Source organism: Ceratotherium simum, chromosome 1 (genome assembly GCF_057802395.1).
Source record: "Ceratotherium simum simum isolate JZ-2026a chromosome 1, ASM5780239v1, whole genome shotgun sequence".
Classification (NCBI taxonomy): domain Eukaryota; kingdom Metazoa; phylum Chordata; class Mammalia; order Perissodactyla; family Rhinocerotidae; genus Ceratotherium; species Ceratotherium simum.
This window is the reverse complement of record NC_141900.1, coordinates 97,535,693-97,562,602: the sequence shown is the minus strand read 5'-3', so window position 1 is coordinate 97,562,602 and position 26,910 is coordinate 97,535,693. Positions and strand designations below refer to the sequence as shown.

At 44.5% G+C, this 26,910-nt stretch overlaps 1 protein-coding gene and 1 gene segment (V, D, J or C); both read right to left on the bottom strand.

Annotated features, from left to right (window-relative positions):
* The window catches only part of LOC106801821 (T-cell receptor beta chain C region-like), a 34,372-nt gene extending 19,262 nt beyond the window's left edge, over positions 1–15,110 (bottom strand). Inside the window, 3 exon segments of the C gene segment in view lie at positions 9,283–9,294; positions 14,425–14,729; positions 14,995–15,110. Of these exon segments, the coding sequence occupies positions 9,283–9,294; positions 14,425–14,729; positions 14,995–15,028 (351 nt within the window).
* PRSS1 (serine protease 1) lies at positions 1,832–5,396 on the bottom strand. The gene is made up of 5 exons (XM_004430679.3): positions 5,357–5,396; positions 4,158–4,320; positions 2,844–3,097; positions 2,318–2,454; positions 1,832–2,020 (listed from the first exon to the last, which is right to left on the bottom strand). Exons 1-5 carry the CDS (start codon positions 5,394–5,396, stop codon positions 1,868–1,870), a joined length of 747 nt encoding a protein of 248 aa, XP_004430736.3. The 3' UTR covers positions 1,832–1,867.
* Positions 15,111–26,910: the final 11,800 nt, after the last annotated feature.

The window sequence follows — 26,910 nt, the reverse complement described above, 5'->3', positions numbered from 1 at the left end:
CCTTATGGAATTCTTGTGAGAACTAAATAAGATAATACACATAAAGGTCTGTCCTGGTGCCTGAATACAGTTAGCAAAAAAGTGAGTTACTGTTGTTTTCACCGAGAGTGCGGGCCTGAGGATCTCTCTCCCACCTTGGTCCTCAAGCCTTAGCATGCGTCAGAATGACCTGGACATCTTGTTAAAATGCAAATTTCTGGGCTCCATCTCAGAATTTCTGACTCAGGAGGTGTGGGGTAGGGCCCAAGAATTTGCATTTCTCCTAAATTCCCAGGTGATTCTGGTGCTGCTGGTCCAGGGACCACACTTTGAGAACCATTCTTCTGAAAGTCTCTTTCTCTCTTCAGTAATTTGCTCCGCCTCCTAGCTCATACTTTATTCCTTCAATCACTGGGTGCCTATTATATTCCAGACATTGTCTAACCACTAGATCTACCAGGATGAGTAGGAGATTTCTTCCCTAAGGAGCTTGTGGTGGAATGCCAAGGTGGATGCATCCATATTCACTGAGCAGCATGAGAAGGACTGTGTAGGAGTCAACACGGAACAGAAGGACTCCTCACTCAGACCAGAGGGTCCAAGGGGCCAATGCAGGGGTCGGGGAAGAGAATCGGAGAATCGGGCGTGGGAAGAGTCAGAAAAGACCTTTCTGAAGAGGGTGAAGGGGCAGGTGGGAAGGGGGTCAAACCAGATGGACCAGTAGTGTCCAGAGCTAGAGGCCAGAGGAGCATGGCTTCTTGGAGGAGCACCAGGGCTTCTGAGCACTGGAGCATGGCAGGGAAGGGGAGGAGTAGAGAGACAGCCTGGAAACACAGGCAGGCCAGTGCAGGAAGAACCCTACATCCCTAGGATGAGGGGCTGGGGTTCTATTTTGGAAGCTGTGGGAGGTCAGGAAAGGTATTAATCGAGAATCAAGGAGGCGTGCAGGGCCTCTCTGAGCACATGTTAGAAGACGGACAGGAGACCAGAGCCCTCAGAAAGTGCAGTGAGGTGAGGATGGGCGGGAAAGACCTTGCAGAGCAGAGCTGAGGGGCCAGGAGAGACTGCAGGGTGGGGTGGAGCCAGACAAATGAGGAGTCAAACCCCAGATCTACCATTTGCTGGATGAGGGATGTGAGTAAACTAATAACCTTCTCTGACCCTCTGTTTTCTTGTCTGTACCACTGGAACAATACCCACTCCAGAGGGTAGGGGAACTACCTGTGACAATGCCTGTAAAGCCCTCAGTATGGTGTAAACATATTGGAATCGTTATGTGGGATGAACAAAGCACAGATTTCCCAGGAACATGAGAGATGGAGACCCAGGGAGCTCTCTTATCCCCCTCAGACACATGAGCTGGTTGTTGGGAGATAGGGGCCAGTGGGGCCTTCTGCTGCCAGGACGGGGTACAAGCTGGTTAGTACGAGCACATGACAGAGGGGACTAGAAGAGGCCAAGGTGATTGGCACAGGTGTCTTCCTAGAGGCGTTCGCTCTGGGTCCAGGGGACTGGAGGTGGGGGGCCCTGCACACCATGCCCTGTGTGTGCACACATTAGCACCGCACTCACGACCCCGGAAGTGCCAAGGTCAAGGCACCTCTTTAATGCAGCCTCTCTGAAATGTACTTTCCTCTAGAAAATAGCCCCCCTTGCCCCCTGCTTATTATTTTTTGAGTTCCATCTCTTCACATGCTGCTAAATTACTATTCCATGAGACACATTGTGGGAAGTGGGGCGCTCTGCTCATCTGTGAGGGGTAGAGCCCTGTGTGACCCCAGATGGGACAGTGTTTCCCAGAGCCGGGGGCCGGAGGGAGCGGGCACAGACACAGGTGCTTGTACATGGCCAGTTTATTAGCATAGTGATGGCGGAGGGACTGGGGGCTTTAGCTGTTGGCAGCGATGGTCTGCTGAATCCAGTTCACATAGTTGAACACCTTGGTGTAGACGCCAGGCCTGTTCTTCTGGGCGCAGCCATCGCCCCAGGAGACAATTCCCTGGAGCTGTCCATTGCAGACCACGGGGCCCCCAGAGTCACCCTGGGGAGGAAGAAGGCAGGGCAAGTTTTATAAAGAGGGAGAAAGGGCAAATAGAGCCACATGCAATCTGAACCTTAAAAGACCCTGCTCCGGTCAGCTCTGTGGCTCCACATCCTTCTCATGGTGGCCCGTTCTTACTAAGGAGACAACATGCCACACAAACCAGCCTTCCTCACTTCTCCATGGGACCACTGCACGGAGCTCCCCTCTGTCAGCCCCACAGCCTTGGTGTTCAAATCCCACTCCCGGGTAGGCCGGTGGATGGGCAGGGTCTCAGCAGGCGAAGGGTCCAGTCACCTGGCAGGAATCCTTGCCTCCCTCGAGGAAGCCGGCGCAGATCATGTTGTTGGTGATCTCCCCGGGGTAGGAGGCCTCACACTTGGCCTGACTCAGCAGCGGAGCTTCCAGGCACTGCAGCAGGTCCGGGTAGTTGGCTGTGGGGAGCAGGAAGAGATCAAGGAAAGGAGAAATGGGGGTCAGACCAGGATGGGCACAGTAATCCAGTGCCAAACACTGAGGGCAGCCAGGAGAGGACCCCAGGAGTATAAGCCCCAGAAAGGAACAGTGGATTTTAGTTTCTGGAATGATCAGTGCTGAACCCCTCCCTAGAAGTGATCATAGCAAGTGTGTATTTGTCCCGTCTTTAGATTCTAGGGGTCCACTCCTGGAGACTTTGCCTCTCTCCAGTACCCAGCACAGAGTCCTGCGTGTAGGGGGCACTTGACATTTGCAGACTGGAAGCAAACGAGTCCAAGCACAGGGGCTTGCTGGGGTCTGGGCCATGTGGGAAGTCAGAGGGGGAAGTAGTGAGGGTCCCACTCACAGCCAGAGCTCAGGGTGTTGCCCCAGCCGGAGATGAGGCACACGGTGCCAGCAGCTGCACTGGCGCTGGGCAGGGAGATGGTGGACACCTGGGCATTGATGACCGCACGCGAGGCGAGCTTGATCAGCAAGATGTCATTGTCCATGGTCCTGCTGTTGTATTTGGGGTGGCGGATGATCTTCGCCGCGTTGATGAACTGCTCGTTCCCCTCCACGACTTTGATGTCGTGCTCTCCCAGTCTCACCTGTGTGCGGCTATTTGGAAGGGAAGCACAGTGAAGGCCTTTGCTCCCCTCCCCGCTTTTCTCCAGGGCTCTGGAGCTCCCTGCTCACGGGCGGGGGTGTGGCAATATCACAGGGCGGGAGGGGTGGGCCAGTGCAGGTGTGAGACCAGGAACCTTTCTGCTTCAGTGGCAGGTGGTGGCGGGGCAGGGATGAGGTGAAGGCGTGCAGTTAGGGATCGCTCCTCGATCTGCTTTCCCAGCACCTGTCCCACACTACCCTCTTGCATCCAGTGACATGGGCACAAACGAGCTGCTTGAGGTTCCCCGGGCATTCTTCATCCTCTGTAACTTGCTAATCACACGCAGTGACTTTGAGTCCCTCCATTCCTGGTCTGGTAAGCATCGTCATTCTGTCTGATCTAATCCAGTGGGTCTCAAAGTGTGACCCCAGGACCTGCGGCCTCAGCATCATCTGGGAACTTGTTAGAAATGCAGATGCTAGGTTCCCACTGCAGACCTGCTGAATCAGGGACTCTGGGGGTGGGTACCAGAGATCTGGGACTTAGTAGGTCCTCCAGGGGAACCTGTTCACACTTGGGTGTGAGAAGCCTTGGTCCAGGTGGTGATTCTCAGCTCTGCCTGGAGAGTAGACTCACCAGAGGTAGAGAGCATTCGAAACTCACTGATCTTCAGACCCTCTTCCTGAAAATTCTGAGCTAATGGCCCTGGAATAGGACCCAGGCATCGGTATTTTTTGAATACTTCTTAGGTGGTTTTAACGTGTAGCCAACTGGCACAGGTTACTTGTGTAAAGTCCTTGCCTATTTTCCCACTGGGCCTTACTACCCCAAAATAGACCCTCTCTGCTTTTATGACCCACAGCCTTTGCTGTTTTATCTGTTTTGGGCGTGAGATGCTTCCTGTCCTATGTCCCTTTTCACCCCCAGCTCCTGCGAGTCAGCTGCCTGTTGACAACTTCTCCATCACATCTCCCATCTGTCTTACCAGACCTCAGCACTCCCCTAGACTGACCCCAGCTCTCTGGGAGGACCCCGAGTGGTGGGCTTTGCGGTCAGGGCCCCAGCACTCACGCCTTGTAGCAGTGAGCCGCAGACACCACCCACTGGTCACTGATGAGGGAGCCACCGCAGAAGTGGTAGCCAGCATTCAGGGACACCTGGTAGGGGATGGAATTCTTCTTACAGGTGTAGCCCCCGACGATCTTGTCATCGTCGTCAGCAGTGGCGAAAACAACTTGAATGGAGATAGGAAAAGAGAAGACAATTCAGCAGGAAGCTGGCTGGTGGGTCCTGGAGCGCTGTGGCTGCAACATGCTAGTCAGGATCCTTCACAACCACAGTGATGAAAGATGGGCAGCGAGGGGGCGCTACCATCTCCAGTCGCGATTGCAGGATGTGGTTCTCCCGAGTCTCTCTGAGTCTGGCAGGGCACGAAGCTAGGTGCCCTGACCAGCTCAGACCCAGACCTCTACTGGAGCCACCAGGGCAAGGACACAAAAAACGCCCTCACAGTGCGCTCCGTGTGATCCCGGTAGGAATGTGGTTCTCTCATCCACTGTATGCTCCTCTCTCTTAGTCATCACTAATCTACTCCCCACAGCTATTCGAGCCCCAGATTGTCAGGATAAGTTGGCCTTGCTAGGAAAATGTCCTGGCTAAGTAACCCTGGCTGTACCCAGCTTCTCCCACAGCTCAAATCTGTGCACTGAGGTGAAGGAGAGCAGCCCCCAGGCCCATGAGGCAGGACAAAGGTGGGCACTGTTATTGGCCAATACGACAGGGATTCTCAACCTTGGCTGCACACCTGGGAATCTTAAAGTCACCTGGGGAGCTTAAAAATTCAGTGCAAAGGCCACACCCCAGGCCAGTTAAGTCAGAATTTCTAGGGATAGGGTTCTGGTGTGATTAGTTTTTCAACTTCTTCAGGTGTATCCAAGGTTAAGAACAGCTATGGTGGAGCTTACCAAGAGCTGTCACAACCAAGCCTCCAAGACCACTGCTTCATTTCATGGACCATCTCCACCTGGTCTCCCTTTCCAGCCCCTCCACCCAAGGCCCCGATATGGATGAACAATGGGGCTGGGAGTGGAGTCAGGTAGAAGGTGAGAGGCGAGGCTTAAAGAGAGCCTAAGAATGGAAGGAGGAGTTCTAGACAGGGGAAATGGACTATCACAGCCCAGGGCAAACAGCAGAGGCAGCGAAAATGGTAGAGCATGCATCTCTGCCAGCAGAGGGGGCCAGCGGGGCCTGAAGCAATGCAAGCAACTCACCAGTAGCTCCCAAGAAGGCGAGAACCAGGAGGGGATTCATGGTGGTGGACGTATGACTGGGTGGGTGGTGGAGAGCCTTTATAGCTCCCACAGTGAGGGAGAGGGGTGCACGTGAGGGCAGAAGGTCGCCGCTCCGCCCAGGACAAACACACCTGCAGCTTTCCCCTTCCCAGGGTCTTGCATCAGCTCTCCTATGTTTGGCTGCTCTGTGGATTTGTGACCTACAGGTGATAAGGAAACTTACCTTCTGAGGGCAGACAGGAAGGTCAGCTGATTCTTGGAAGGATTCTGGGGTGGGGAACACAAGGGAAGCCAAGCCCCCACATATCACAGCTGGGCCTTCTGAAGCTGAGGAGATGAGGATTAGAGGAGGAAGAATGACCTGGGCCCCTGGAAATCCTCTGACCTCATGGAGGTTTATTTCACTTACTTTAAGGAAGGGCTGATATCGGTAGCAAACTTGGCTACACAGTATCCTGGAGCCTCTGTGAGAGGAAATAAGTCTTGTCTAAGTCTTATATCTGTAAGCATGAGGACCCTTCTCTCAAGTCTAAACCACTGGGCAGAAAGGTCAAATCCAAAGTTTTGGGGAACCAGAATCCCAACATCAAGAGGTCATGAGAAGGAAGAGGCAGTGTTCCTCAGGAGTCTGGGCTTTCAGCTGGCTCTTCTTCCTACCAAGGCTTGTGGAGGGGAGCATTTGGAAGGAGGCAGGGGCAAGGGTTAAGCAGGAGCTTACCTGATAACATTTGAGGGACAGAAGACCAATGGCACATTCCTCCTCTTCCTCACTCTCAGGACATTGGTCTTTCTCATCACTCATGCTGTCGTGGGTTCTCTTCAAGCAGCCTCGTGTCTGCACTAACCATCATGACGAATGACCCCACCTGCTGGGAGCTGACAGCCTGAGCTGGCATTAAGTGCTCCAGATCAGATATTAGAAAGGGTTTGGACACAGTAAATTTGGATTGCAATCAGAAAATCAGCAGTAGGTAGAGAGTTTCGTACATGGAAAAGGTGTTGAGTGTTGGGTGATGAATAACAAAGTTGGAGGTGGGGGAATTCTGGAATTTTCTGTCTTTGATGCACTGGGACAATTGTGCTAGGCTCAGTACAGAGTGAATCTTTCCAGAAATGATCTCGATTTGGGACCTGCCATGGCCACCAAGACACAGCCCTGTAATTTATTGAGGCACAACCTGGCAAGAGGGGTATAGAGCTGGAGCTAGTGTCTGCGCTTGAGTCTAATTATGTGAGCCAGGTGGAGGAGCTCTCTTATGAAGGGACTTAGCTCCTCTGAGCTCAGGGTTGGTGAGGGGCAGGAGTGGGCAGAGTTCACGTTTGAGTTCTCTGAAAGGTAAAAATGAATGAAAGTTCTGGAAATGGTGAACAAAGTGAGAAAAATGCAGAAATCTGGTGGTGAGACAGGAAGTAAGCTGGAGGGATGGAGTAAATGGAAACTAGAGTGAACTGGGGGAAATTTAGTATGGGCTCATGGGGTTGGGAGGGACCCATAGGGTGTCTTCTGGTCTAGTGCCTGACATGGCTGGAAGCCAGCTTCTCCACAACAGGAGACCCACTGCTCGGAGGGCTCCCTTCTCCTCACTGCACACCCTCTGTCCCTGATCGGCTCACATCCGGGTGGGAATACTGCTATATCTGTACAGTGCATGACAGCTTTGAAAGAGCTTTCAGACACACAAATGACAGTGGCATGCTGATTTTCATGTGTGTTGAGTTTCATGTTTAACTTTTCACAAAAGATTTAATTGTGAGGTGTGCAGAACAAATTATTTCCATTTATAGAGGATGAGACTGAGAATTAGAAAGGCTCTGTTTTGCCCAAGAATACAGATCTATGAATGGCTGAGCTGGCCTCCAAGTCTTGAGGCCTTGATCCTCTTGGGGAGGCGTGGAAAGTGTTGTGAAATGTGGGAATTGCTGCAGATGGCAAGTAAGTTTATTGGAGGTCAAGCCAGGACTAGCTACATTCTGATCCCTCCTGATATTTGTCTCCCCTGCAGAAATAGAAGATTGAATTAATCTCCCACCTGGCACCTGGTCTCAGATCCTCACCTTGCTGGTGAGGCCTTAACATTATCTAAAAATAGACTGGTTCCTGTTTGGACAATGGTAAGGCTCTAGGCCATGTCTAAGGCATAAATGACACACCTCTTTCTGCTCACAGGTAGCTGACCCAGGTTGTGGAGCCTTGATAATAGGGGTTTTTTCTGTAATGTCACCAAAAATGCTATTTTGGTTTTGTCCCCTTGTCATGGAGTCTTCATAGGAAGTCCTGTTTTAAAGGCTAAGGAGATTATTGTTGTAGATACCAACAAGCCCTGGACAGGTATGGGGAGGTGATCCTAGGTAGAAGATAGGAAATTATTTTAGGAAAAGGGAGAATATTTTTGGATTGGTGCTTGTGACTCTGACTCTGTCTAGAAAGGAACACCCAAGAGCTTGGGGATTTTCTGTGTCTAAAGCCTTCAGACTAGTCTTCTCCTGATATTTTGTGCTCTTCCTTAGAATAAACTATCACACCCACAACATGGAATGAGGTCAGTCTTCTTCAAAGTAGCAGGAATCACCTCCCAGGCAGAGAAGGTTGCTATAGGTGGAGACCGTTCCCTCATACTCTAGGCTCAGACGTGTAGGATGGATTCAGGTCCATCTTTGCCCAAATTCAATTTTGATAAATCTGTGCAGCTCTTGATATTCTTTATTCTGAACTACGGATTCCTCTGCTTGTCTCTCTAAGACATTCTCTTATTTCATATTTGGTGCTTAGCATATCCAACCACTGTCTTTTAATTATGATGATAGTGAATAGTTTCTGTGTAAGTCTTCCATGGAACATTTTTCGTTTTGTCAGCACAACCATCTATGGGGTCACCCATTTTATAGATGACAAGATGAACTTTATAGAGGTGAAGTCGCTTGCTCAAGGTCATACAGCCGGTAGGTTGTAGAGATGGGATGTAAGCATGATAGTCTGACTCTTCAGCCTGCACGCTCTACCACAGAACATTCAGCTTCCCTTCCTCCATTTGATCTTCAGTGAAGCCTTACAAGATAGGCAGCAGATACCGTTTTCTCCCTGTTGCCAATGAAGAATATAAGGCTTTGGGCCGGCCCCGTGGCTTAACGGTTAAGTGTGCGCGCTCCACTGCTGGCGGCCCGGGTTCGGATCCCGGGCGCGCACTGATGCACCGCTTCTCCGGCCATGCTGAGGCGGCGTCCCACATACAGCAACTAGAAGGATGTGTAGCTATGACATACAACTATCTACTGGGGCTTTGGGGGAAAAATAAATAGATAAAATTGTAAAAAAAAAAAAAAAAGAATATAAAGCTTAGTGGTTAAGTGACTTCTCCAAGGTCACCTAGCTAAGGAATGCAGTGATGACACCAGAGCCTTTTGCTATTCAAGCTAAGTTCATTTCCCATCATGTTGCTATGTAGTGAGGTCTTTTGGACCTCCTGGTGGTCTGAAAATAGATTTTTATCAGATTCCTCCAAACTCCCAGCTCCTTTCTTCCTCCATTATTTTTTTCTAAACTACATATTTTCCCCATGACACAATTTCTCTTTATCCAATGAGAACTATTTTCTTGAGCATCTCAGCCTGGGAATCACTGAATCTGGATAGTGAAGGGGTGCTCTGTGTGATCCAGAAGAATTGAAGGGTAAGACAGAGACGTGGTCACTGGTCAAGGCTGATTGGCTAAATGGAGTAGCCTGCTGCTCCTTCCCTCAACCTTCCTGCTGCCCACCTTAAAGCCAAGGAAGACAGGTAGTTTTATGTTCAGAGGGAAGTCCATTCACATATTTTATCTGGTCTTCCAGCTTCTGTAGAGGGATGAATGGGACATCTCTAGCAATTGAGGCTTTAACATTATCTAAAGACAGATTGGTTCCTGCAATGTAACGGTCTTTCTGTTCACATTTCCATCACCCCTTGTGCTATCACTGGCCTATGAGAGTTGTTTAAGTGACTCCAGAGTCTACTGGAGAGTAAGCAGAAGAAAGCCAGGAGCAAGTCCAGGAGGAACACCCATGTGGCCTGTTATTATTGTAGTAGCCATGACTTGTTCCATGTTACTCAGCGTTTAATAAATGACATTTTTTAAAATTTATTTTCCTAGGTTGTATTAAGTCCAGACTGAGCCCCACAACCCCGGTTTAATGATAACCCCAATTGGTCAATTGAGCTCCCTCCACTCGTTTAGCTCATAAAAGCTCTAGACTGTGTTGACCGCTTGGAAGGCAGCCAATTGGTCAGTCCACTTCCTGTAGGCCGACCTGTCCAGGAGGATCTTCAAAAGGCTCCCAAGGCTCAGAACTGAGTGTTCAGTCCAGACAGGCACAACACAGTTCCAATTTGAGGACCATCCACTTCAGGGCCACTGTGTTTGAGCAGGTTCTGGAATTACCTCTCTAGAACCCATAGCATCTGTTCCCTTTCCCAGCTTTGGGGAAGGCAGCAGAGCCAGCTGGCACATGGTGTTGGGCCACTTTTTTATTCAAATATAAAGATTGAACTGTCTGTTCCCTTCCTATTAGAGCAATCCGGTTCATTTCCTTACGGGCTTACATTGTCTAAACTCAAATGCTTTTGTAGAGTTTTTCTCTAGGAAATCCATACTGCTTGGCAGATTTTCCTCTTTTCTTCTGAATCATATTTATTTACTCAGTATTAGTGTGCTAGGGCTGCCGTAACAAAATACTGCAGACTAGGTGTCTCAAGCAACGGAAATTTATTTTCTCAAAGTTCTGGGAGCTAGAAGTCCAAGATCAAGGTGTTGGCAGGGTTGGTTTCCCCTGAGGCCTCTCTCCTTGGCTTGCAGATGGTCTTCTTCTCACTGTGTCCTGACATAGCCTTTCCTCTGTGAGCCCATCCCTGGTGTCTCTCTTGTGTGTCCTAATGTCTTCTCATAAAGACACTCACCAGATTGGATTAGGGCCCACCCTAATGGCCTAATTTTAACTTAATTAGCTCTTTGAAGACCCTATCTCCAAATACAGTCACATGCTAAAATACTGGGTGGGAGTTAGGAGAGCAACAAATGAATTTTAGAGAATCACAATTCAGTTCATAACATTCAGTAAATATTTACTGAATTCCTGTGATATTCCTGCAGTTTTTCTAATCTGTAAGGAAACAACCATGAAGAAAAGAGAAAAAGTCATTGCTTTTGTGGCATTTATTTGTATTTGTGTATGTGTGTTTCCACACACATGTGAGGAGGTATAGCGATGGGAGGCAGAAAATAAATAGGATATATGCATATTATGTAAATATGGTATATATATTTATTTCAGACAATGGTGATTAGGTGTTATTAAAATAGGATAAAGTGATAATGGATATGAGTGACTGGTGGCTGGGTTGAGAGTGCTATATTAGGCAGGATCTTTTTGGACAAGTGATATTTGAGTTGAGACCTGAGTAAGAAGGAGCCCACCATGAAAAGGTGGGGTTAGGAGGGCTTTCATTATTCCCTGCTGAGTCTATAACAGAATAAATCGACACACACAACCGTTGCTTTTTAAATTAAATAACCCTCTCATCTAGCATATGGATATTTCCCTAGCCTTTGGTTTTGCTTATAAAAACTGATATATATAGGATGGTCATCAATATATTGAACTATTCTTATAAAAGTTAAGGCAAAGTAGACTTTTTGACATGAAATGGTATTCATGAACTATTGCTGGGTTAATAGAATAAATTATAAAACTGTATGTATGGTATTAACTAACTTTGAGTAATTTAAATTTTCCTCATTTTAATAATCTGTGTATTTTACAATAACAATCATTTATTTTGTTTTTTTTTTTTTTAAAGATTTTATTTATTTATTTTTTCCCCCCAAAGCCCCAGTAGATAGTTGTATGTCATAGCTGCACATTCTTCTAGTTGCTGTATGTGGGATGCGGCCTCAGCATGGCCAGAGAAGCGGTGTGTCGGTGCGCGCCCGGGATCCGAACCCGGGCCGCCAGCAGCAGAGCGCACGCACTTAACCGCTAAGCCACGGGGCCGGCCCCACAATCATTTATTTTGAAATTAAAATAGCTAAAATAAAGAGAAACAATTGTAATAATAAATAAGATTTTCCCAGAGAGGATAATACCTAACCTTGAGGAAGGAATTGCTGATGGTAGAATTTCATGTGTTACAGTAAGAAATAAATTTAGGTAGTGGTGTGTCTTGTCTCTCCCAGGCACAGTGTTATGTGCTCTATATGGATGATCTCATCTCATTCTTATAACAAACCCTCATTCCTCATTCTTTTTGTTTTCATTATTGTCCTTATTTTACATATGAGGATATATATAAAGAACTCATGTAACTTGTCCAAGGTTACACCTAGTGATAAAGCAGTAGAACCGAGTTTTAAACTCGGATCTGCTTGATGACAGAGTTCAAGTTCCTAACCACAGTGACTTACTGCTTCTTAGGAGAAAATTTTGCTGTAATGTAGGAAGGTGCTTGCAATCCAAGGCCTATCTGTAGGTGAATTTCCTGACTTCTTAGGGAAATGGAAGCGTGAGGCAGGGAGGAAGCTAGCACTAGACCCATTCTATCAAATGAGTCCCACTGGATACATATGAATACCTGTGGCCAAGAATCAGGATGTGTAGGGCCAGCTCTGGTGGCCTAGTGGTTAAGTTTGGCATGCTCCGCTTCGGCAGCCCAGGTTTCGCTCCCAGGCGTGGACCTACACCACTCGTCTATAAGTGGCCATGCTGTGGTGGCAGCTCACAAACAAAAAGAGGAAGATTGGCAGTGGATGTTAGCTCGGAGAGAATCTTCCTCAGCAAAAAAAAAAAAAAAAGAGAGAATCAGATGTGTGGAAACTGGGCAAAACCCACTGGACCTTACATAGGACCAGGGGTGAGATGGGCAGTGCTCCTTTATAAAGCCAGGACACGTGAAGAGCTACCCACATAGTGAAAAGGCCAACTAAAAAACCTCACATGCAGCTAACAAGAAATATTGTTTTTCTTGGTCTTGGCTTTGGGTGGAAGATTAAAAAAAGTTTCCTCTGAATATTCATGGCCACTGAGTAGTCAGCCCCTGGGGTTTGGGATGGACAATGTATGGCCAAGAAGATACACGCAGAGAATTATAAAACAAAATGATATCAGGTCTGTTGCACCCCAACTGCTGACATAGGCAAAAATAAATATTTCCTGGAAAACCCACCTTTAGTCTAGGATTTAAGGAATTCCCAAAGATGAATTCATAATATCAAATTATATAGTGCACAGAAATAAGAAATAAGCCACCCTGAGTGAGAGTCAGCAGAAATTACAAACAAGAAAACCAGATGCAAGACGTCATCAGATATTGGCATTAACAGATAAAAATTCCAAATATATGTTTAATATTCTTAAAGAAATAAAATCATTTAAAAATACAGGAGAAATGAGATGCTTTCAAAAATGACCACTCATGTTTGTAAAAAGACCCAAGTAGATTTCCTAGCAATGAAAGTTAATATAAATAAAAAAGTCAATTAAAAGATTAAACAGCTTATTGGAGCTGAGGTGTGAATTAGTAAACTAGACAGTAGGTCTTAAGAAATTACCCATAATGCAGCACAGAGAAGCAAAAAGAGGGAAAATGGGAAAGAATGGTTAAAGAGTCTAGAGGGTTGTGTGAAAGAAAATTGAACACAGGCTAGATCTATACTTCGTGCCATCTCTCCTATAAGATGTGGACAACCAGGTTTAGGGACTGAAGTTCTGGCCCTTAAGAAGATTTCCCTCAACCACTACCTTTCAGAAACACGCTGTGTTAGACTGTAATGATCATTCCAGAAAAAAGTGCAAACCTATCCAGAAAAAGGCCCACGCTTTTTCAACTGGAAATAGAGAATCCCATGAAACCTTGCATGTGGGTTGAGGGTAAGGGAGTGGAATAGGAGTATGTAGCGTGAGACTTGCTCTTGGAATTGGATTGTGTCTTCTTCTAGCGATGCTTGAGTCTGGTCTTGATTATACGTTTTCCACTTAATGACAGAAAACTCTGTGCATGTCCAACTTTACAGTTTCGTGGATCAGATAACACCCAGCTCTGAATGCCATGATGAAGCGTTCAGGAAAGATCCAGAAGCAGCTTTTCAAAGGAAGAATAGTTGTTGGTAGGTAGAAGAGAGTATGTCTTTACACCAAAACTCTGTCTCTCCCTTGTGGTTCTCTTGCTGGGGCTCCACAGAGCAACTCTATCTGCCACAGGCACTTCAAGAACAACCGAGTCTACTTAGTGTATGGCCCAGGCGGCAGGGCAGCTCTCCTCACAGCCTTGTTCTGCTATAGAACTCTCTCTTGCACTGGCCCAGCCTTACAGACTGCACATGAATGGGCCAGAATCGCACACCCAACTGTAGTATAGGTTGACTCCAAAGTCCAGAGAGGCACGCTAAGCGCTGCAGTTCTTTTTCCATGTCAGGTGATATAAGATGAGCAGCTTCTCTCTCACTTTAGAGAGGATACTCCAACCAGTTGGGCAGGTCTCTGAACTTTCGCAGATTTTACATTGGTCTGGCATGCATGTGTCAAACTGTGGCATCTAGAGTGCTTTATAATTTCTATACACCAAGAACAATCAGCATAATGCCATCAATGCAACGGACCAGTATGATATCAAAATGATGAAGGGCCTTTTGAACTATAATGATGGAACTAAATATAGCCTTGATATAAAATAGTTAAAAGATATTTCTGACCCTGCCACTTGAAGGCAAACTGTAGTATCTGATTATCTTTACTGAGTATTTCTAAACAATTTTCTGGAAGAAATTTTATTCTTAGCCTCCTGGTAGTTACTCTTCCTGTCTGTGGATACAGGCCTCTAGCTAGCACTATAGATTCTCTCCCCATCCCCAGTCTACCCGTTCATACCCATACTCACTCACTAACACACAAGCAGCCGTCTGCCTGAGAGCTGTGGTTTCCTCCCTCCAGCCTGCCTTGACAGGGTCCTCAGGCTCGTCTAGGTGGGAGCTGGGTGGGAGGGAGCTGAGGTTCTTGCTCAGCTCTTTGATCTGTGCCCAGCACTGTGTCTCCAGCGCTGCAGAAGTAAAAGCTGCTATCTTCGACGCTCGTGTTGTTCACAGACAGAATTGAGAATGTTGGGTTTGGGCGGCTGATGGGAAACTTGTCCTTGACAAAGCCACTTTCATAAGTGGCCTCAGAGCCCTGATTGGCAGTTGCAATCAGTATCAAGCTCTGTCCTGGGAGCTGACGGTACCAGAACATGAGGGTGAGTTGGGTATCGGCCTGACACTGGATGCTCATGGAGGTCCCACGTTGACAGATGGCCCTGCTTGGCTTTTGAGAGAGGAGAGCACCAAACACAGAGCCTAGTTCCAGAGAGAGAGAAAAACACATGAGGGCTGACAAGCTTGTGCCCAGGCAGGAAGTTCTCTTTACTATTTGTTTCAATATCACTTTGGCTCCTGAAGAATCCCATAGCACTGCCTCCATTTTGTTCTGCTAACTGTTATGCTGTCAGAATCCTCTAATCCAACATCGCCTCCTCATCCTCTGACTGGTGGCCTCAGATCCTCTATTCCTCTACTCAGCATTAGCATTAACCCCAAACTCCCCACTGGATAAGGCTCATACCTAGTCCCAGGAGAAGTAGCAGAAAAGTCAGCATCTTTAGGTGATACCCTCTCGCCTCTCTTGAGAGAAGGCACTAAGAAGTCAAACTCAAGTTCATCTTTCCTCCCCACTGTGTAGTTCCTTCCCTATCAGCTCTGTCCCCCTCCTGTGGTAGGAAGTTGAGTTTCTGGAGAATATGGAGAAAATTAGTCTGCCCCCTAATGGAGCTGTGTGGCTCTTCATTCATGAGGTGTCCCAGCATGCAACCACCATCCATCCACCACGTGTCCACCACCTCCCCTCCTTCATTATTGAGCACTGTGTATAAAGCAAGAATGGGATGCAGTATTGAGCTCAAATAACTAAAGGTAAAATTTTAGAATATGAGAGAAGCTTATGACTCAGAATTTCAACTGTCTGCTGAGTCTCCATTGTGGTTGTCCAAAACTGAATTCATTATTCCTCCCCAACACATACTCCAGTAAGCTAGCTCTTGCTCCTGAATTCCTCCCTCCCAATAAATGGTATCCCCACTCATCTTTTTCTCTAGGCTCAGAAATTCATCTTTATTGCCTCTTTCCTCCTCACCTTCCTCATTTATCAATGCACCACTTACATTGCATTATATCTCTATTGTCTCTCATTTCAGTAATCACAGTCATAAGTACTTGGTTCCTCTTTACTTAATCCCTGGACATTTGTAGTAAGGTTTATTCTATTCTAATTCAGCTTAATATGGACTATAAAACAGATCATCCCTCTGTAAAATTTGACCACAGTTCTGTGAAGCTTTTCCAATATCCGACTGATTTCCTCTATCATGTAACTACCTGAAATAGTTTATACTTGCATAAAAGCTGAGCTAAATTTTTTTGAGCACTTACTCTCTGTGTTACATGTATTATTTCAGTCTGTCTATGAATTAGGCTACTATTGTCCCATTTTTACAGGTTAGGAAATTTTACAGATAAGACATAAATATCTATAACCTATCCAAGTTCACATAATCCAAGAGTTAGTGACGGAAGCAGGATTCAAATCCTGTCTCTGTGACCCCCAAGCCCAAAAGTCAACATCAGGACTATTAAAGCTTGCCTCACCTTGCAGTTGCCTGTGTCTTAGTGGAGGAGGATCTGGTGGATGACTGAGAATGACAGATAGGCCTGACACCCTAAAGGAAACAGGGACTCTAGAAAGAAATTCTCGTAAACTAATCTACCTGATTTCTTTGATTCTGAGATTCCATCTATTATAATAATATGCACTGTTAAAAACATAACTGTTAATTATGGTGGTTACTACCATTACATTAGAAATGAACATTGGTTATAGGATTTGCTGATATTTCAGAAAAATAAAACTGTGAAAAACAAGTTACCTTATAGTAGAAGAGATGTGGTATGTTAGGGATAACAATATTCCAGTAACCCTTTGTATACTGGTGAAAGGTATAGAATAATCCAATTTTTCTTGACATGTAGGGATACGTTAAAATTTCTTAGTCAAATATATCAAACTTTCTTCCAAAACAACCCCAAATCTTTTTCTATTTCATTAAGCCTAAATCCTTGTGAAAATTACCAAATGACCCCTATTCTTCACAAAATTCCCAATCTTTTCTCCTTATTGGTATTCTCTTTGTTCAAAACAACAGCAAAGATATTCTTCCTTTTCATGCTCTTCTAACTGCGGTAGTCTCTCTAGATTTTTCTTTCGGGGAGTGTCATGGATACCAAATTATCATATAATTTTAATGTATTTATTATTGAATTAATACATGTGCATGGTTAAAATTTCAAAAAATAAAAACAGAGCAAAAAGTAAGTTACTCTCTCCAGAAGCAACAAGTAAATACATTTATTGTGTATGTTCTTAGAAGTATTCTTTGCTTGTTTAAGTTTACATGTATCTGACTCTTTCTCTTTTACACAGGTAGTAGCTCACAGTTCAGATCTTCCTGTACCTTCATTCTTATTTTATTAACAATATATTCTTATTCGATAAATTCAAAAGTTTATTTTATATCAGTACATCCAGGTCTTCCTCATTATTACTTCTCATTTTATTTTATTTTATTTTATTTTATTTTTGGTGAGGAAGATCAGCCCTATGCTAACATCTGTCAATCCTCCTCTTTTTTTGCTAAGGAAGACTGGCTCTGGGCTAACATCTGTGCCCATCTTCCTCCACTGTATATGGGATGCTGCCACAGCATGGCTTGACAAGCGGTGCGTCCGTGCACGCCCGGGATCCGTACCAGCGAACCCCGGGCCACCTCAGCGGAGCGCGTGCACTTAGTGGCTTGTGCCACCAGGCCGGCCCCCACTTCCCATTTTATTATAAGAATTTTCAAATATCTATAGAAGTTGAAAATATCATAATGAACGTGCTGTGCTCACCACCCAGATTTCCACCTAGATAAAGCTGTTTATTGCTTATCATGTAACTATCTGTCCATCCCTCTTTTCATCCATCAATCAATCTAATTTTTTAAATACATTTAAAAGTTAGTTGAAGGCATTTTTCACCCCTAAACACTTCAGCATACATATAATTAACTAGAGTTCAATATTTGTTTATGGTTCATTTTTTTTTTTTAGGTAAAATTTTCATACAGCAAAATGCACAACTCTTGAGTATCCTTAAATGAGTTTTGATGAATGCATACACCGGTGTAATCTACCAAGATACAGAATATTACCATTATCCAAAAACGTTCCCTCATGCCCATTCTTAGTTGATCCCCACCTCTAACCTCTTGGAAGCCATCTGTCTTCTAACTTTTTGAAATTATAAATTAGATATTCTTTTCTAGAATTTCATAAAAGTGGAATAAACACAGTATATACTCTTCTAGATAAGGCTTCTCTCATTCAGAATAATGTTTTTGAGGTTTATCATTTTGTATGTACCAGTACTTCATTCCTTTTATTGCGGTGGACTATGTCATGATATGCACATACCACCGTCTCTTTAGCTATTCTCCAGCAGATGAGCACTCAAGACATCTCCGGGTTTCGGCAATTATGAATAAACTTCCTATAAACATTCTAGTTCAAGTCTCTTTTATAGATTTATGCTTTCATTTCTCCTGAGTAAATACTTAGGAGTAGAATTGCTGGATCATACAGGTAGGTATATATTTAGTTTAATAGGAAACTACCAGCACTTTTTGCAAATTGATTGTACCATTTTCCACTTTCATTCACGATATATGAGAGCTTCAGTGGCTACAAATCCTCCCCAACATCCAGTGTTGCCAAGCTGTTTAATTTGAGTGGGTGTGTGGATGCTTAGTGGTCTCATTGTGATTTTAATGTGCATTTCCCTGATGTCTAAAGATGCTGAACACCTTTTTATGGGCTTACTGTTCACTCATAGATATTCATTTTTGAAGTGTCTGCACAAATCTTCTGTCCATTTTGAAAAAACTAGATTTAAAAAAATCAATTGGTTGTTGAACTCTATATATTCTTGACATGGGTCCTTTTTCAGATACATGTTTTCTAAGTATTTTCTCCCAGTCTATGGCTTGTCTATTCATTTTCCTCTGGCATCTTTTCTTGAGCAGACATTTTTAATTTTGATAAAGACTATTAGATTATTTTCTCTTTTATAGTTATTATTTTCTATGTCCTGTCTAAAAAAATTCTTTCCATTATGTACAAGTTTTATATGCTTAGCTTTTACATTTGAGTCTCTGATGCTTCTCATAATCATTTTTGTGTGTGGTATGATTTAGACACTGGAAGTCTGCTTTTTTTCTTTTTCCTCATATGGATATCAAGTTATTCCAGTGCCATTTGTTGAAAAGTCTCTCCTTTCCCAATGTATTTCTGAGATGCTTAAGTCAAAAATAAATGATGATGTAAGTCATTCCAATATTCCATTTGTCTATCCTTATGTCAGTGCCACACTGCCTTGATTACTGTAGTTTATAGTGAGTCATGAAGTCACATAGTTCAAGTATTTCAACTGCGTTCTTTTCAATCGTTGAATATTTTACTGTCAGGAGCTCAGCTGAGATGAGAGAGAGGTGAGCTGTCAGGTGTGAAGGTAGCCGATTAAAGCAACAGTCAGAAATGAGAGTTAAGCCTAATCCCCTACTAAGAGGGCAGAAGCAAGAGTCTACAACCAGAGGAAGGTGCTGAAGCCCCTATTCCATTTCCCCCATGGATAGGTGCACTGTTCAAGGGTCAGGTGGATCAGCACAGATGGGGAGGTCTTCTCCCTGTTGAGGGACCCCCAGACAAAAGGCTCTGGCAGTGTTTGGGACCCCGGGGTCAAGGGGCAGGGCGAGGGGCAGTGCTAGGAGTACAGAAGTATTGGGTACTGAGTCAGAGTGGGGAAAGGTGTCTTCAAGGTTTCCCCTCCATCCCTCACAAAGGGATCTCAGCAGAGACGTCTGAAGAAGACCTCTGCCCAAGGCCATGGATAAAGAGACCTAGGGATGAAGTCTCAGGGATAGGAATGCAAATACGTGAAAGATCCTGACCAGTGGGGACGGGGCTTGAGTCCTTGACTGCAACTCCCTTCAGAGACTGCAGTTCCCTGGCTGTGTGCCAAGACTGGTGCCGGGAAAGCACCTTCTCCCCTACCCACTGTGAGGCCTGCCAGGTAGGTGTATGTTTAGTTTTATAGCTAAAACTAAGCAAGGTGAGAGGTGTTGGACAGAGCAGGTGCACCACGTTAGGAGAGGAACATGGTCTAGTGCTCTTTCTACCAGGGGCTCAACAGAGGTATGACAACTGTGGTGTGGATGGTTCCAGAGAGCACTGGAAATGACTCACAGTGCTCATTCCTGTTCTGTTCTCTTGCGGTTGATTTTCTGAGTCTGGGCAATGCTTGCTGTGGGAAAGAGAGAAGTTTTGGGAAATTGTGGGACTCCCAGACACCCTGAAGGTCCACTGAAGATGAATGTTTGAGAGGACGTGTTCTGTTATTTAACATTATTCTGTGAAGCTGTGTTTTCTCTGTTCTGGATGTTGACCTCAGGCAGGAGACCTGTAATTCTTGCCTTTTCTCAAAGAAAGAAGTCACCTGTTCATTCCAGTGAGACCTCCCACAAAAACATTGCAAGATATTTCTTTCAATACTCCTCTTGCCTTATTTATTTTTATCCAAAGTAAGCTAAGCTCTTGTCTCTCATGTGAACTTAATCCTGAATATTGTAATGCACATTGATTTACTTTTTTCTCTGAATTCCTCTACACAAAAATTTAGCACTGAATCAAAATATGTTTTCATATGCCTGTTTTGTCTCATTAATAGTTTTGCTAACTCCCTTCAGTATGGGATTTCTAGTACCCTTTACATTTCTTTTGTATTCTCAAAGAAGAATAGGCTCAATTAATATTTACAGACTAGACAGTAGATATGTCATTCTTAAAAATAAACAGACATTTTCTCCAGGTTACTGTGAGTACATTTATAACCAAATTCTTACCACTTTCTGTATCATAGTTTATTCCTTCCCTGATCAGTATTTTCTAATAAAAAATTCTTGACCATTTAGAGAACCTGGAAAAAGATTTATTTTTATCAGAGCTCTTCTCCTTTTTGGTTGAATGAGCAGAATTCAAATTCAACAAACTCTCTTGAAGCAGCACATGGACAATAAAATTTATCTAAGAAATAATTCAGAATGTGTGAGCGCCCTTTAGTGAAATATCAGTCAAGAGCAAAGACAGGGAGCTGAGTAGCAAATATATAGTAAGAGGGACGAGCATAGGAAAGGGAAGGAAAAATTGATAGAAAATGGTGGAGCAGGGATTCTTCAGTGTGACTATGTGAGAGGACTTCTCCTGGTTGGGGCAGAGTCTCATAAATTTAGGTTGGGGACAGCACAGAAGGTTGAGCAGGTTAACTTCAGAATCAAGGCCCTGACTTGGAAAGGGGTGGTGAGTAGGCGTGAGAAATATCCCAAGCTCTCCTGCCAAGATGAGCCTGCGGGCCTGGTTCCTGCTGAGTGGCCATCTTTCTTCTAATTGGCACAAATGTGCCACAGGAGCCACTGTGACTCAGCCCTGAGTTGGGGTCACTTCCCTCTTGCATCTGCCCTTTTTGTGCAGAGAGGATGTGGCGGTGCAGTGCTGTGGATAAACTGCTGGCACAGAGGTACACAGACGTCTGGTTGGTGCTGGCAGAATCCAGGATCAGGGTGAAACCCTGCTCCTTCTTCCTAGAGACACGGTACCCTTCAGGGACATCTCCTTTATCACTATTGTCAACACCATAAGAGAAATGGAGCAGCTGTAGCCCCAGAACTGGGTCTTGTCAATACCAGAACATTCTTTCATGGCCCATATTCTGTAGACATTCCATCACAACTTTGTCTCCTGTTCTTTTGACCAGATATATTTCAGTTTGGGTTACATCTGCATCTGTGAGTCCTGTCAGAAAAGGAAAGAGGAGGTGAAAAAAGAGACCACCAGGAAGCCTGATGAGGGAAAAATCTTACATCCACGGCCTAGACATAATAGGAGAGGACTCACCTGCTCCCAGGAAACAAAAGGCCACAGCAGAGAGAAGCCTGATTCCCATGGCTGTTTCAGGACAAGAATGGTCTTCTCCCAGGCCCAGGCTATAGGTTGATAGTCTATGATGTCATTGTCTCTGCCCATGCTCATGATCCCTCAGCCATTCTCCAGATTCTAGACAGTTTAGAGGTGCCCAGGAAAGCCATCCGTCATCCTCATGGGAGTGTCAGCGTGTGTGTGTGTGTGTGTGTAGAAAACAAACTGGCCTGAGACAACAAGGATCTGCTTGCAAGCTGGGTCCTTGCTTGAATCTGGGAACTTAGATTTTGGGAGCGTTCCACCATTTAGTACCTGGTCAGCGTGGTTCACTGTGCCTCATCTGTTTCACAAGCAATGTGGTCTATGCTGAACACCCCTCTGCTTCTTTGAGTCTGGAATGTTGGTACATGCTGGGCAGAGGGTGCCTAAGTGATCAGCTGTATTCGTTTGCTAACACTGCTGTAATAAAGTACCACAGACGGGGTGACTTCAACAATAGAAATTTATTTTCTCACTATTTCGGAAGGTAGCAGTCCAAGATCAAGGCATCGGCTGGGTTGGTTTCTTCTGAGTCTTTTCTCCTTGGCTACAAAGTGGCAGTCTTCTCCCGGTGTCTTCACATTGTCTTTTTCTGTGTGTGTTTATGTCTAATCTCCTCTTTATAGCAACCCCAGTCACAGAGGGGTAGGGCCCACCTCAGTGATTACATTTAAAATTAATTACCTCTTAGAAGACGTCATCTCCAAATACAGTCATGTTCTGAGGTACTGGGGTTAGGACTGCAACATATGAAATTTCAGGGGACACAATTCAGCCCATAACACCAGCTGCCAAAAATATCTGGGATGCTGAGTCTCTAATGGGCTTATCTGGGCAGAAACTTTGCACACAGTTGCTGCCTTTTCCTTGCTGGGGTGAGAGTGCACACTCTCACGGGAGGGAGAGAGGATAAGGACATCTCGCACGGGTTGCTCCAAACCCTTCCTGTGTCTTTCCCTTGTAACCTGGCTGTGGATCCTTACTAGGGCTGGGGAATAAATCTTAGCCACGAGTACCAGGATATGCTGAGTGCCATGCGTCCTTCTAGTGAGTTTCTGAAAGGGAATCTCCCAAAGTGGGGAACTTGACTGTTCTCTCTCTCTCAATATGTATTTCCCTCACAGCAGTTATAATTTTTCACACAATATTACTTAATAACAATAATTAGTACAAGTACTATATCGGTTAGAAGGGCTGACTTTGACACTAGACTGCCAGAGTTTGGAACCTGGTTCTTTTACTTATTGGCTGTGACTGTGGACCAATTCTGGGCCTCAGTGTCCTTATATGTAAAATGGGACTAATGCCGGTACCAGCCTCACAGGGTTATGGTAAGAAGGCACCAAGTTGACACATATACACTGGTTATAACCACCCATGGCTCAGCAACTGTGGCCATTTAAAGTACTGCCTCTTATCACTACCACCAGCATCTACTGGATGCTAATTTTATGTCAGGCAGTAGGTTAAAATTCATCTCTGATGTAAGATTTCTTTTACTCAGCATCCTTCTGTTAGACTTTGGGGTAAGTCTTTGTCTTTTCAGATTTGCCTTCCAAAATATTTCTACAGGAATTGTTTTTCAATGAATTCTAATCTACAAAACTGAAACTATACTTAATCTGCCTTCTTTAGCCACCATGGATATTAAACCATAGTTCATTATCAAGTGTCCTATGTCCTCTTTATTGATTCCTTCTCTAAGCTTCATGATACTTCTGTAATAGGCACCTCACCCAGGCAGGGTCAGGCCCTGCTGATCTACAAACTCCAGTGCCATTCTGATATTTACCACCAATTCTGTTCCCGGAATTCCTGGTGAATCTCTTAACTAGAAGTTTTCAGAAGAAACATGTCTGACTTTTTCTTCTGGTTCAAGGTCTATCTACCTGTTGTGCTGCTCTCTGCTTTTGAAACGATCGGCTCAGCATTTATGAGATGTTATGAGATTCCTCGTAGCTCCCTGCCATCCTGAGCACATCTTTGCATCCAGGTTGGCATCTTTTGTTGTGAGGTATCACCACTCGCATGGCTGGAGACATCTTCAGGTTTTTGCAATTGTGAGTAAACTTCCTATACACATGCTACTTCAAGTCTTTTTTGTAGATTTATGCTTTCGTTTCTCTTGAGTAAATACTTAGGAGTAGAATTACTGAGTCATAGCGGGAGATATATGTTTAGTTTTATAAGAAACTACCAGACCTTTTTTCAAGTTGGTTGTACCATTTTCACCAACAATATGTGAGGGTTTTGGTGGCTATAAGTCCTCCCCAACATCTGATGTCGCCAGGCTATTTAATTGTACTGGGTGTGTGGGTGTTTTTGGTATCTCACTGTGACTTTAATATACATTTCCCTGTTGTCCAAAGACCTTAAACACTTTTTATGACCTTTTTGGTCATTCATATATATTCATTTTTGAAGTGTCTGCACAAATCTTGGGCCCATTTTGAAAAAAACCAGTGAAAAATTAATTGGTTGTTGAACTTCTTTATATATTGTCCATACTGGTTCTTTTACAGATATCTGTTTTATAAGTATTTTCTCCCATTCTATGGCTTGTCTATTCATCTTCTTATGGTGTGTGTTGTTGAGCAGAGCCTATTATATTTTGATGAAGCCTATTATATTTTTTCTTTTATAGTTATTATTTTCTATCTCCTGTCTAAAAAAAAAATCTTTCCATTATGTAGAAGTTTTATGTGGTTAGCCTTTACATTTGGGTCTCTAATGCTTCTTATATTAATGTTGGTATGTGGTATGATTTAAAGGTCAGAGGTCTGCTTTTCTTCCTTTTTCTTCTCTTGGATATCCTGTTGCTCCAGCACCATTTGTTGAAAAGTCCTTCCTTTTCTCAATGTATTGCTCTGACGCCCTTGTCAGAAATAAATGATGATATAAGTGTAGGTCAATTTCTTGGATTCTTATCCAATTCCAATTTTCTTTTGTCTATCCTTGTGTCGGTACCACACTGTCTTTACTGTAGGTTTATACTGAGTCTTGAAGTCAGGTAGTGCAAGTGTTCCATCTGTGTTCTTTTTAAATATTGTGGATATTTTAGAGTGTCAGAAGCTGAGCTGAGATGGGAAAGAGAGATGAGCTGTCAGGTGAGAGAGTAGCTGATTAAAGCAACAGCCAAAAATGAGAGTTAACCCTAATCCTTTACTGAGATGGCAGAAGCAAGAGTCTAAAACCAGAGAAGGTTCCAAGCCCCTGTTATATTTTCCCCATGGATCTGTGCACTGGTCAAGGGTCAGGTGGATCAACACAGAAGTGTGGGTCATCTCCCTATCGAGGTGGCTGAAGAAGACCTCTGCCCAAGGCCTCAGATAAAGAGACCTAGGAATGAAGTCTCAGGGCTAGGAGTGCGAATAAATGAAAGAGCATGATCAGCTGCCATGACCAGCTGCCAGGGAGGCCTGAGTCCTTGACTGCAACTCCCTTCCGAGACTGCAGTGCTCTGGCTATGCACCAAGTCTGGTGTGTGGAGGGCAGCTTTCCCCACTGAGACCTGCCAGGTAGGTGTATGTTTAGTTTTATAGCTGAAATTAAGCGAGGTGAGAGGTGTTGGACGGAGCAGGTGCACCACGTTAGGAGAGGAACATGGTCTAGTGCTCTTTCTACCAGGGGCTCAACTGAGGTGATGACAGCTGTGGTGGGGATGGTTCCAGAGAGCACTGGAAATGACTCACAGTGCGCATTCCTGTTCTGTTTTCCTGTGGTTGATTTTCTGAGTCTGGGCAATGTTTGCTGTGGGAAAGAGAGAAGTTTTGGGAAATTGTAGGACTCCCAGACACCCTGAAGGTCCACTGAAGATGAATGTTTGAGGGGACGTGTTCTGTTATTTAACATTGTTCTGTGAAGGTGTGTTTTCTCTGTTCTACATGTTGAGCTCAGGCAGGAGACCTGTGATTCCTGCCTTTTCTCAAAGAAAGAATTCACCTGTTCATTCCAGTGAGATCTCTCACAAAAACATTGTGGAATCTTATTTTCAATAGTTTCTCTTGCCTTATTTATTTTTATCCAAAGTCAGCTCAATTCCTGTCTCTCATATGAATTTTATCCTGAATATTGTAATACACGTTGATTTACTATTTTCTCTGAACTCTTCTATACAAAAATTTGGCACTGAATCAAAATATGTTTTCATATGCCTGTTTTGGCTCATTAATAGTTTTGTAAATTCCTTGCAGTTTCGTATTTCTAATAACCTTTATATTTCTTTTGTATTCTCAACACAGAACAGGCTGAATTAATATTTACTGACTGGACAGTAAATGTTTCATTCTTAAAAACAGAAAGATACTTTCTCTAGATGCCTGTGAGTACAGATGTAGCCTATTTTTTACCACCTTCTGTATTGTGGTTTATTCTCTCCCTGATCAGAATTTTCCAATAAAACAGTCTTGACTATTCAGAGATCCTGAAGAAAGATTTATTTTTATCAGAGTTTTTCTCTTTTTAGATTGAATGAGCAAAATTCCAGTTCCACAAACTTTCTCTTGAATCAGCACAAGGACAATAAATTTCATCTAAAGTAAGAGTTTGGAATGTTTGAGCACCCTCTAGTGAAATATCAGTCAAGAGCCAAGACAGGGAGCTGTGTAGCAAATATATAGTAAGAGGGACGAGCATAGGAAAGGGAAGAAAAATTGATAGAAAATGGTAGAGCAGGGATTCTTCAGTGTGACTGTGCGAGAGGTCTTCTCCTGGTTGGGGCAGAGTCTCATGAATTGAGGTGGACAGCACAGAAGGTTGAGCAGGTTAACTTCAGAATCAGGTCCCTGACTTGGAAAGGAGTGATGAGTGGGGCCTTGAAAATATCCCATGCTCTCCTGGACAAGGTTTGTGCCTGATGGCCTGGCTCCTCCTGAGTGGCCACCTTCTTCTAATTGGCACAAATGTGCCACAAGAGCCAGTGTGACTCAGCCCTGAGTTGGGGACACTTCCCTCTTATATCTGCCCTTTTTGTGCAGAGAGGATGTGGCGGTGCAGTGCTGTGGATAAACTGCTGGCACAGAGGTACACAGATGTCTGGTTGGTGCTGGCAGAATCCAGGATCAGGGTGAAACCCTCCTTCTTCTTCCTAGAGACATGGTACCCTTCAGGGACATCTCCTTTCTCATTAGTGTCAACCCCATATGACATATGGAGCAACCGTAGCCCCAGAACTGGGTCTTGTCGATACCAGAACATTCTATCATGGCTCATATTCTGTAGACATTCCATCACAACTTTGTCTCCTGTTCTTTTGACCAGATATCTTTCCGTTTGGGTTACCGTTGCATCCATGAAGCCTGTCAGAGTAGGATAGTGAAAAAGGGTATGAAAAAGAGATCATCAGGAAGCTTGATGAGGGAAAAAGCTTATATCCAGGGCC

Bases quoted from the DNA above. Each gene is read 5' to 3' on its own strand.
- PRSS1 (XM_004430679.3), bottom strand. From the start codon at position 5,396: ATGAATCCCCTCCTGGTTCTCGCCTTCTTGGGAGCTACTG. The intron at 4,321-5,356 runs GTGAGTTGCTTG...TCTCCATTCAAG, and splicing joins CGCCTTCTTGGGAGCTACTG to TTGTTTTCGCCACTGCTGAC. The intron at 3,098-4,157 runs GTGAGTGCTGGG...CCTTCCAAATAG, and splicing joins GCGGCTCACTGCTACAAGGC to CCGCACACAGGTGAGACTGG.